The sequence below is a fragment of the Kogia breviceps genome, chromosome 1 (assembly GCF_026419965.1).
Source record: "Kogia breviceps isolate mKogBre1 chromosome 1, mKogBre1 haplotype 1, whole genome shotgun sequence".
Taxonomy (NCBI): domain Eukaryota; kingdom Metazoa; phylum Chordata; class Mammalia; order Artiodactyla; family Physeteridae; genus Kogia; species Kogia breviceps.
Window position 1 is genome coordinate 148,741,615 of NC_081310.1, and position 12,559 is coordinate 148,754,173.

The following is a 12,559-nucleotide window of genomic DNA, read 5'->3' on the forward strand; positions in this document are numbered from 1 at the left end:
AAATAGTACTTTTAGTACATAAACATGTTTGACTCTTGCTGTCCTTTGTTTTCTCCCAACATAAGATCATCACAAACAGAAATTTTAAAGACTTTCACATACATTTGTAGAACTGGTTGAGGTTGCTTAGTAAGGATAATATACTGTTAATTGATCTCTGCAAGGTACAGATTGTTTTTCCATCTTTGCTGAGAATTGAGAATTCTTAACCTTTGTATTTTCCTTTATATATTATGAAATAGCCTTTAATTCATTTCTTTGAACGTAATCATATAATGTATAAAGTTTTGTTTTGCAGAATAAGGAAAAATTGGAGAAGCTGAAAAGTCAAGCTGATCAGTTTTGCCAAAGACTTGGGAAGTATCGCATGCCTTTTGCTTGGACTGCAATCCATTTAATGAATATTGTTAGCAGTGCTGGGAGTTTGGAAAGAGATTCTACGGAGGTAGAAATAAGCACTGGAGGTGAGAATGTTTTATATAAAATATTTCTACAAGTATAATTTTTTTCTTTTTCTTATATAGTCTTGTTTTATTTGTAAGCTTTGCAATGTAGTGAGACATTAAAAGGGTTTTCTTTTTTTCCTTTAACAGGTTTATTGAGATGTAATTCACATACGTACAGTTTGCTCATTTAAGATGTATAATTCAATGATTTTTGATATATTCATAACAAAAAACTGTCACCACAATCTAATTTTAGAACACTTTCATGCTCCTTAGTGGTCACTCTTCTCAAGTCCCCAAACCTAACCAACCTGTAATTTATTTAGTCTGTATGGATTTGTCTATGCCAGACATTTCCTATTAATAGAATCATACAATGTGTAGTCTTTTGTGAGTAGCTTCTTTCACTTAGTATAATGTTTGAAAGGTTCACGCATGTTGTTACATCTGGGTATAGTCCATTTTGAGTTAATTTTTGTACATGGTAAGAGGTAAGGGTCCAACTTCATTCTTTTTATGTAGATATCTAGTTGTCCCAACACCATTTGTTGAAAAGGCTATTCTTTCCCTATTGAATGGTCTTGGCACTCTTGTTGAAAATCAATTGACTGTCTATACATGGTTTTATTTCTGGACTCTCAGTTCTGTTCTATTGATGTATATGCTTATGCTAGTACTATACTATCTTTATTATTTTAGCTTTGCAGTAAGTTTTGAAATTGGGAATAGTGGGTCCTCCAATTTTTTTTCAAGATTATTTTGACTATTTTGAGCTCTTGCATTTTCATAAGAAGTTTAGGGTCAGCTGATAATTTCTGCACAAAGGCAGCTGGAATTTTGATAGGAATTACATTGATTTGGTAGATCAGTTTGTGGAGTGTTGCCCTTATAACAATATTAAGTCTTCCAATCCATGGAATGTTTTTCCATTTATTTAGATCTTAAAAATTTCTTTAAACAATGTTTTGTAGTTTTCAGTGTACAAATCTTGCCCCTCTCTTGTTAAATGTGCATCCCAGTATTTTATTGGTTTTTGATGCTATTTTAAATGGGTTGTTTTCTTAATTTCATTTTCATAATGTTCATTTTTAGTTATAGAAATACAATTGGCTTTTGAATATTGATCTTGTACTTTGAAACTTTTTTGAATGTGTTTATTAATTCTAACTTTTTTTCTTTTCTGAATTCTTTAGGATTTTCCATGTATAAGATCATGTCATCTGCAAATGAAAATAGGTTTACTTTTTTTTTTTTCCCATCTGGATGTCTTTATTTATTTTTCTTTTCTAATTATCTTGACTAGAACCTCCTGTACAGTATTAAAAAAATGGCAAGAGTGGATATCCTCATCTTGTTCCTGATCTTAGGGGGAAGGCATTCAGTCTTTCACTATCAAGTATGATGTTTGCTGTAGGTTTCTCATAGATGTAATGTAGTAGTTTGAGGAAGTTCCCTTCTATTCCTAACTTTGTTGAGTGTTTTTGTCATGGAAGGATATTGGATTTTGTAAAATGCACTTTGAGTTTATTGAGATGATTTGTATGGGTTTTTGCCCTGTAGTCTTTTAGTATGCTGTACTGCATTAATTGATTGGTTTTGGATGTTAAACTAATCTTACATTTCTGGGAGAAGTCTCACTTAGTCATGGTATATAATTTTTGTATATGTTGTTAGTCTGTTTCCTAGTATTTTGTTTAGTATTTTTGCTTCTATATTCCTAAGGGATATTGGTCTGTAGTTTTTCTTCTTTGTAATATCTCTGTCTGGTATTGGTGTCAGGGTAATACTGGCCTCATTGAAAATGAGTCATGACTTTTTCCTTCTGGTTTTTGGAAGAATTTGTAAACAATTGGTATTAATTTTTCATTGAAAGTTTGGAAGAATTCACTAGTGAAGCCACCTTGGCTTGGTCTTTTCTTTGTGGTAAGTATTTTCATTACTAATTATATCTCTTGTTATAGATCTATTCATATTTTCTCTCTCATCTTGAGTCAGTTTCAGTACTGTGTATTTTTCTAGAAATGTGTTCATTTCATCTAAATTATCTAATTGTTATCTAACTGTTGACCTATAGTTATTCATAGTATTGCAGTATAATCCTTTTTCTCTCTAAGGTCTGTAGTGATGATTTTAATAATTTGAGTCCTATGTATTTTTTAAAAAATAAATTTATTTATTTTTGGCTGCATGGGGTCTTCGTTGCTGCGCACGGGCTTTCTCTAGTTGTGGCAAGTGGGGGCTACTCTTTGTTGCAGTGCTTCTCATTGTGGTGGCTTCTTTTGTTGTGGAGCACAGGCTCTAGGCACACAGGCTTCAGTAGTTGTGGCATGCAGGCTCAGTAGTTGTGGCGCACAGGCTTAGTTGCTCCACGGCATATGGGATCTTCCTGGATGAGGGCTCGAACCCGTATCCCCTGTATTGGCAGGTGGATTCTTAACCACTGCACCACCAGGGAAGTCCCCTGTCTATGTAATTTTTTCTTCATTAGTTTAACTGAAGTTTTAAAAATTTTATCTTTTTGAAGAATCAGTTTTTGGTTTCATTGATTTTTTTTTCTATTGTTTTCCTAGTTTCTATTTCATTTATTTCCACTTAGCTGTTGTCTTTTTTGGTATCCTTTCCTTTTTTTTTTTTTTTAACATCTTTACTGGAGTATTGCTTTACAGTGGTGTGTTAGTTTCTGCTGTATAACAAAATGAATCAGCTGTATATCTGCATATCTTCTCCCTCTTCTGTCTCCCTCCCACCCTCCCTATCCCACCCCTCTAGATGGACACAAAGCACCGAGCTAATCTCCCTGTGCTATGCAGCTGCTTCCCACTAGCTATCTATTTTACATTTGGTAGTGTATATATGTCCATGCCACTCTCCCACTTTGTCCCAGCTTACCCTTCCCCCTCCCTGTGTCCTCAAGTCCATTCTCTAAGTCTGTGTCTTTATTCCTGTCCTTCCCCTAGGTTCTTCAGAACCAGTTTTTTTTTTTTAGATTTCATATATATGTGTTAACATACAGTATTTATTTTTCTCTTTCTGACTTACTTCACTCTGTATGACAGTCTCTAGGTCCATCCACCTCGCTACAAATAACTCAGTTTTGTTTCTTTTTATGGCTGAGTAATATTCCATTATATATATGAGCCACATCTTTATCCATTCATCTGTCGACGGACACAGGTTGCTTCCATGTCCTGGCTATTGTAAATAGAGCTGCAGTGAACACTGTGGGAAATGACTCTTTTTGAATTATGGTTTTCTCAGGGTATATGCCCAGTAGTGGGATTGCTGGGTCATATGGTAATTCTATTTTTAGTTTTTCAAGGAGCCTCCATACTGTTCTCCATAGTGGCTGTATCAATTTACATTCCCTTGATATCCTTTCTAATGCTTGCTTTGGGTTTAATTTTCTCTTCTTTTTCTGGTTTCTTAAGATGTAAGCTTAAGTTACTGATTTGAGATCTTTCTTTTTTTGTAATATAAACATTCACAGCTATAAATTTCCCTCTGAGAACTTCTTTAGCGATATATCATATGTTTGGGGATTTTGCATTTTCATTTTTCTATATCTTAAATGTTTTTGAATTTCTCTTGTTATTTCCTCTTTGATCCATTGGTTATTCAGAAGTGTGCTGTTTAACTTCCACATGCTTATGAATTTCTCAAATTTTCTTCTGTTATTTATAGCTTAATTCCATTGTTCTTGGAAAACATATTTTATATGATTTGAATCCCTTTGAATTTATTGTATTTTGTTCTATAGCTTATTATGTAGTTTGTCTTGGAGAATTTCCTATGTGTGCTTGAGAAGAATGTGTATTCTGCTTTTGCTTAGTGGCGTATTCTATAGATGCCTGTTAGGTCTAGCTTGTTTATAGTTTTGTTTGTTTTCTACAACATAGTTGCTCTATTGGTTTTGAATTATAGGGTTATCTTGCAAAGACTCTGAATGCAAGTTATCTTAAATTCTTTTTCAAACTCAAGTGCTAAGACTGAGGGACTATTATATGGTGACCAAAATTTGCATTGTGTGCATATTTCCTAGTAAATACATAGTTCCTCTATAGCTGTTCTTCATAGCTCATATTGGGTTATATGCATAATCTTTGTGTGGTAGAGACTTATTTTACACTGGAGAAGTTTTTAAAGAGGACCCGAAGATTTAGGTTTAATGCTTCGTTACAGATCTCCCCAGAAGTGAAATTCTTCTACTGTAATCAGTATTGCTGAGGGGATAATTTTCAACTTTAGTGCATATTTTCCTGTGTTTGGAAGACTGCTTTAAAACACATTTTAAATATTATGGAAATGAATATCTTACTTTTTTTCCTTGGTAGAACGAAAGGGGTCTTGGTCAGAGAGGAGGAATTCTAGTCTGGTTGGCAGAAGATCACTTGAAAGGACAACAAGTGGAGATGATTCTTGTAACTTGACCAGTTTTCGACCTGCTACTCTCACAGTGACAAATTTTTTTAAGCAGGTATTGTTCTGTCATGGAGGAATTCTAGGGGGCTATTTGTACTTAAATTTCTTGTGATTTCAGAAAAATCATAATTTTCCATGCAGTACATGTACATGTAGTAATTGATTGTGATTTTAACAAGTTAAAAAAATTAAGAATAAAAATAAAAAATATAAGAAAAAATAATATTATAGCTGTTTTTTCATCATTATATTTATTTAAATGTTGGCATTGATTAGTAATGCTTCCAAATCAATCATCCACATCTGTATCCTATTTCTTAATTTTAATATTTTAACTTTTCTTAAGCATTGATATTTTATGGATTTTCTTAGAGTAGGTGTGTGGTTACATCTGTCTTCCCCACTCAAGTTGTTTTTAACTTAACATACCATATCCATGGCATATAGAATAGAAATATCAGGCTCTAGTAGTGCATTTTTGTGCTAAAATTATTTTTATAGGTGAGTTTATAGGTCCAAAAAGTTATTGATGAAAGATACTTTGTTCTTTGCAAGTATATTTCCTGTACTTGAATCAAATCAGTAGTTTTCAAGTGCTGGTCATGATCCAATAATAGTAATGGAAATTTAGTAGATAACACCTAGCTTAAAAACAAACAAACCAGTAGAATAGAAAAATAATAGTGCGTTGCACTTAGTGAAGTTAAATATTGCTTCAGTAGGCTTTTTTCCCTCCAATTTTTGTGTGCATGCATACCTGTCTATATATGTGCATACATGGTGTATGTGCTACTGGATTTTGCTGTAAAATGAATTTTATACTCTGAATCAGGGTCAGAAAATTTTGAAAGTCTGTCTAAAGTAACCAGAGGACCAGAACATTTTAAGGATGGAAGAAAATTTGTATTAGTGTGATAAACTGGAGAAGGGTACTATGCATGTATTTTGGAGCAGATTAAAGGAGAATGCTAAGTATTGCCTCAAAATTCCTCCTTCTGTGGAGTTATTCTAAATAAGAGGAGAAAATCCTGGCCTAGTGACACCTTATAACTTGAGAGGGCAAGGTGTTTAGGGCAGGATGTGTTATGATTTGACAGCTAGCCGTCTAGTATAATGTTATAGTTATATATCAGTAGCATTTACAGGCAGCTGCTCTGAGAGACTCAAATGGAAAATAAAGCAGGTGAGAAGGGTCTGAAGTGGTAAGGGTCTTTTTATTATGGATAATAGTGCAAGAAAGAATCTAGAAAAGGCCACAGTGTTACTTGGATGAGGTGATAGGCCACATTTAACTATGGAAACAGGGCAGTAGATTTACTTGTTACAGTGACACAACCTTGTAGCTGTAACATTTCTCTGTCTCTCTCTGTCTTCAGCTGGTGTATCACTTCTGCCACTATTTCCACAGCTCTTTTTTTTTTTCTTCAGCATGTTTTATTATTGAACTAGTATTGTAAACTTAAATCAATAAGTCATCCATCCATCCACCCACCTGTTTATTCAACAAATATTTTTTGAGCATTCATCATGTACTGAACACTGTTGGAGACTGGTAACAGGAAACTGGAACAAAGTGATTGTGAAAACTTAAAAAAGGATGATTGCTGGAAATATGGAGCAATGGAAAACATTTACACTTGACTTTTGTACAGTTCTATAATTTTTTAACTATAAACATATATGATTTTTATAAGTATTTTTAAATAGCTAGGATATTATGCATCAGGCAAGTGCATATTAAGTAAAAAGCGGAGATTACAATTTTAATAAAGTAGAATTCAAAGTACAATTTCTCCTAAATGAGATACAGAAGGCAGGTTATTTATTTACTTATTTATTTGTTTGTTTGTTTGGCTGTGCCGGGTCTTAGTTGTGGCATGCGGGATCTTCGTTGCAGCATGCGGAATCTTTTGTTGTGATGCACAGGCTCTTTGTTGCCGTGCGGACTTCTCTCTAATTGTGGTGCGCGAGCTCTAGAATGTGCATGCTCAGTAGTTGCGGCATACGGACCTAGTTGCCCCATGGCATGTGGGATCCTAGTTCCCCAACTAGGGATCGGACCCTTGTCCCCTGCATTGGAAGGCGGATTCTTAACCACTGGACCAACAGGGAAATCCCTAGGTTTTTTTTTTTTTTAATGAGAGATTACTGTCCACGATTGGGATATAGTAATCAGGAGTGTTTATGTACAGATTTGAAATGTGTCAGGCCAAAATTATTGGAAATACAGAGATTTAAAAACAAAAATTAAATCCATACATTAGTTTTAAGGACATTTGTTCTATTTGTTGACATGTATAGAAGTTATCTGTTGCTTCAGGAGTACATAGCAGTACATGCAGTGTGGAGGGATGAGTGTCAGCTAGGCTTATTCACATGTTTGTAGATTGACTGGGGTCAACTGATCTAGACTGACTTCTGCTGGGAAAACTGAAATGATTCAGACCTTTTCCATGTCTCTCAGCTTCCACTCTTATTCTCTAGCAGGCCAGCTTGGTCATGTTGTCATAGCAGTGACAGAAGTTCCAGAGAGGGGGCAAGCTTACTTTTGCAAATGCTTTTCAAGTCTCTGTATCATATTTGCTTACTGATTAGAACAAATCTCGTGGCCAGGCCAAGAGGAAAGAATTGTGTCCCACCCAACAAAAAGCATGGAAACAGACAGGGAGTAACGAATGGAGGCCATTAATATAATCAGTTTTAACAAGTGAAGTAGGCAGAAATAATTGAATCTTGAGATAATCTGAATGTATTCTAAATAAGGACCATTTGAAGATCTGTATTCATTTCTATACTCAAAAGGAGAGAATATGTTCTTTTAGCAACTGATGGAACATTTACAATAATTAATTGTATATGAGGTCAATGAAAAAATCTTCTTGAAGTCAGATTCTCTAACTATAACTCAGGAAAATTAAAAACCATTTATAGAAGTATTGACAAAAATCTCCAACCACTTAGAAAATAAAAATTACTTTAAAAGATAATGGCATAAAAGAAGATCAGTTCTGTATCCTGTTTAGAATACAATTGTGAACAAATGAGATCTGGCTCAAGGTGAGCTCACAATAATAAAGGAGGCTTAAATATGTTTATTACCGAATAGGATAAAAAGACAGTATATGAATTATGCATTAAAAATAATAAGATGTCAAATGCAGGAGGTTTGGATTAATAAAATGTAAAGACTGACTTTTGAATAAAAGAATAAAGTCAATCTCTACCTATTTTAACTGTAAGAAAAAATATTACATTAAATTGAGAATTCTTTGTTAATTGGACATGGTTCAGTTTTTTGTCTCTTTTCCCCCACTGTTTGAGGTCTTTTTAGAGTTTTCTTTCTGGTCTTATTATCAGCATAGTTGTCTTGTTTTTTTTAAGAGTAGTTTTTTGTTGTTACTTCTTTCTTTTCTTTTTCCAATGTAGCCAATGCTCTATATTTTGTATTTAAGAAATTTGGTGATATAAAGTTGAAAAGACAAATGAAAACTCAAGTGTAACAAATTTATGAGTGTCATATATATATATATATATATACACACACACACACACACACATACATATATAATATATGTCTGTTTTCTGTCTATATTCTTGTTTTCTTTTCTTTATTTCCCTCTAACTTGCATCGTTTTTTTCTATAGAGTGCCCTGTAACCCCTTATAAACATAGATAATGGGCTGTAAATAAATCTATAAAAGTTAAAAATAGATAGCAATATTATAGCTCTTAATACAACTTGAAAGCAAGAAGGAAGAAAATAGGTTAGCATATTTACTTTTAATCATAATTATATTAATTTAATTTTACTTTTCATTCAGACTGAATTGAAGGAAGAAGGGCAGGATTATTAACAGGCAATATAAACTTATTTTCAATGTACTATATTTTTAAAATCTAATACTTCTTCCTCTATTTTTAAAATCAGGAAGGAGATCGCTTAAGTGATGAAGATCTGTACAAATTCCTTGCTGATATGAGAAGGCCATCTTCTGTTTTACGGCGACTAAGACCTATTACAGGTATTTTAAAATTTTGTGTAAACGTGATGACAACTATTATCATCATTAATAATTGTATTTTTTATAATTATCTATTCCTTTTCTCAGTTATCTAGCACATATGTGTTTCTGTGCTCAATACCTGTCAGTCTTCTTCATTTCATTATTCTGCTCTCATGTAGTCTAACAGTTTGGATGCAGGATTCAGTACCTTTGATAATTTGAGTACAGAAATGAGAATGATGAATAATATTGAGGTTTAAAATTATTTTCTAGAGGGAAAAAATACATGTAATGGTAGATATTCAGAAATAGATTCATATTATGATCAGAGCAAACCGTTCCAGAGTAAAACTATTTTGAAATCTACCAAATTTAAAGTAAATCATTTAATCTTCAAAATGTTGGCTTGTTTCTATACTAGATCCCTCTGGTTTTTTTCTTCTTTTTTGCCCTCTTCTTCCTTTCCATTCATTCATTCAGTAAGCATTTATTATTTTATGTCTTTATGTCTGTATTAGTAATTTGTAAGTTTGAGACTTGATAAGACGAAATAATTTAGAGGTCTAAGATGATAGCAATTTTGGTTTCTTTCCCAGACTTCTTGCAAAAATAGAATCTAAATCCTTCCAAAAATACTTTTAGTGTGAAGTTGTTATTTATTATGTTTACATTGTTTGTATAATGTATTTTTATATGCAGCTCAGCTGAAGATAGACATTTCTCCTGCACCTGAAAATCCCCATTATTGCCTAACACCAGAGCTGCTTCAAGTGAAGCTTTACCCTGACAGTAGAGTTAGACCTACCAGAGAAATTTTGGAGTTTCCTGCAAGGGATGTCTATGTTCCAAACACTACTTACAGGTAGCACATTTTAATTTTGGAGAATTCTGAAATAAGATACCATATATTCTAATATTAATAGAGAATGAAACTCTTCAAAAATCTTTTGTAGCTTTGTTACTTATTCCATTTCCTACTTCATGATTTTATTAATAGCTGTAATGTATTAAGCTATTGCTGTGCAAGAGGTATAATGTTAGTTACCTCACATACATTATCTTATTTAATGCTCATAGCTTGAGGTAGGTATTACCTTCATTTTAGAAGTGAGTAAACTGAGGGATAAAGAGGTTATACTTTACTGTGTTGGTGCTAGCGTTTGAATTGTGGGTTGTTAGGTTAAAACATTTGAACTCCTAGTTACTGTATTTCCTCATGTGTTCTTATTAGCAGAATCTAGCATTACACATGAATCATATGTATGTGCCTGCCCTGTGTTCTAACAATCAACAATATTTGGTGATTCTACATTACTCAGAGAATACTTGACACAAGGTTATTGGATAGGCTTTTAGGCTGAACTTGCATAACTCCAGGGGTACCATTTAGATATACTCTTTATGAATGAGGCTCCCTTTATTTGTGAATGCTGAGACCATGACTTGACATGTCTATTGGGATACCCAACAGGGCCGCTCAGACATAAGTTTCTACCTAGACTTCCCCATCTTAATGTATTTCACCACCGTTTACCCAGTTCCTGAGGCTAAAAGTTTTGGAATCAAAATGATTTCTCTCCTTTTGTTATTCCTCACATTTACTCCTCTACGAAGTTTTGTAGGCTCTGCTTCAAAATGAATCCCAAATCTACTACTTTGTACCTCCTCCACCTTTAAAATTCGTCAAGTTACCATCCAGATCAGCACTGTCAAATAGAAATATAATGGGAGCCACATTTGTAATGTAAAATTTTATAGTTGCTACATTAAAAAAAATAGAAACAAGTGAAATTCATCTTAATCATATGTTATTTAACCCAGTATATCTAAAATAGTATTTTAACATGTAATAAATGTAAAAAATTATTTTACTTTTCTTCCACTCCTACTAAAAATCTTCAAAGTCTAGTGCATATTTTACACTTAAAGTGCATCTCAGTTCAGATGAGCCACATTTCAAATGGTCAATAGTCAGATGGGACTAGAGGCTAGAATATTGGACAGCTGCTGATCTCGAATTTTGTGTACCTTTTAAAATTTAATCTTATTTCTACCCCTGCCTCAGTCAATTCTCAGCGTTTGTAGTCAGAGATTTTTAAAAGATATAAATCAGATCATTTATTCTCTGCCTAAAGCCCTCCAGTGGCTTCTATTATAAGCAGAACAACAATTAATTTTTTTATAGTAGTCTATAAGACTATATGATCTGGCTCCTGCCTTTCTCTAACGTCATATCTTACTAATCTCTGTCTTGCTCATTTTAGCCTCAATGGCCTTTTTGTTCATCCTTGAACAAACAAAATTCTGCCTAAGATCTTTTGATTTTTTTTCTTCTCTTTGCCTATTATGTTTTTCTCCAGGTAGTCACATGACTTGATTCCTTATTCAGACATATATCTGCTTACAGGACATTCTCGTCACCCTAACTAAAAAGATCTGCTGCTTCCCTACTCTAGCTTTTTACGCTTCCTTGTATTTATCATTATCTGGCACTGTAATATGTAGTTATATGATCATTTTTTCTCTTTCTCATTAGAATGTAATTACTGTAAAGGGCAAGGACTTGTCTATTTTGTTTACCACTTTATCTCCAGCATATAGAATAGTGTACAAGCACATGGAGAGCACACAGTAAATACTTACTCAGTGAGTTAAGAAATAAGACATTGTATATGTATGAATGGAATTTAGAGTCATGCAGATATGGGTGTGATTTCTGACTCCACTGTTTATTGTTTAAGTAACTTGTTTTAAGTTACCAATTTATTGGCACTCAGTTTTATTAATAAAATGTGAGATGATAATACCTGTCTTCTCTTGTGAGGGCACAGAGTGCAAAGCATTACACGTGATTGGCACATAGTATGAGTAAAATTCCTGGAAGATAGGCTGAAGAAAATATATACTGCTTTTTCAAAAGAAACAGGTAATATAAGTATTCTCCTATAAATTATCTATATAACTACTTAAAAGGACATGGAATAAAGAAGTGATCGAAGGTTTGTATTGAACAATTTAGAGGTTATCAACTCTCTCTCTTATCTAGTACAGGAATCTCTTCTAGAACATTCCTAGCTTGTGTTTATCTGTCTTGCCTCTGCTTGGATTATTTCAGAGACAGGGAAAATGGAACTGGGGACTATGAGGGGTCTTTTCTTTCATTTTCCTACTTACCTTTGTTATTTATTTACATATTTATATTTTTTAAACAAATTATATGAATATACTTAAAGTTCACAGAGTTCCATAAGGCTTAAAATTAAAAACAGAGGTCCTTCATCTTATTCCTACCAACTTTTCCCTACGCCGATGTCTAATCTTTATTGTCACTCACTAGTAACTCTTTTTGATCCTTCTTTTGGTATTTTACTCTTTGTTTCTAAATAGCATGTTCATGCTGCTATTTCTTGATTCTCTTTCAAGATTTAACTCTGATATCTCCTCCTTAAAAAAATACATATACTTGCATAAATCCAGAAAAAAATATACTTGTCAGCTCTGTAAAGCTTCTTGCAATACAGTAAAATATATCATATTATCAATTATTTCCTCTCTTGCACCTTCCTTGGTCCTTTTGCAACTAAATTATAAGTTACTATGGCAGGGGAAGTTTTCTAGGCTCACTAGGCTTACTGTACAGTTGTCATCTTAGAGCCTATTCACCATTTTCCTAGAAATTCTGTTTGCATT

At 33.3% G+C, this 12,559-nt stretch overlaps 1 protein-coding gene across 11 annotated transcripts in view; it reads left to right on the forward strand.

Annotated features, from left to right (window-relative positions):
- DOCK7 (dedicator of cytokinesis 7) overlaps positions 1 to 12,559 on the forward strand; it is a 194,636-nt gene that overhangs the window by 49,919 nt on the left and 132,158 nt on the right. For 10 of the 11 annotated variants that reach the window (XR_010835206.1, XM_059051798.2, XM_059051848.2 and 7 more), the window contains exons 11-14: positions 299 to 464; positions 4,778 to 4,920; positions 8,794 to 8,887; positions 9,569 to 9,731. Coding sequence is in view for 10 of the 11 variants with exons in the window: in XM_059051798.2 (XP_058907781.1) it covers positions 299 to 464; positions 4,778 to 4,920; positions 8,794 to 8,887; positions 9,569 to 9,731 (566 nt within the window). In the remaining variant the exon portion in view is untranslated. Of the gene's footprint in view, positions 1 to 285; positions 465 to 4,777; positions 4,921 to 8,793; positions 8,888 to 9,568; positions 9,732 to 12,559 lie in introns of all 11 variants that reach the window. The other variant, XM_067006846.1, reaches the window with a different exon arrangement.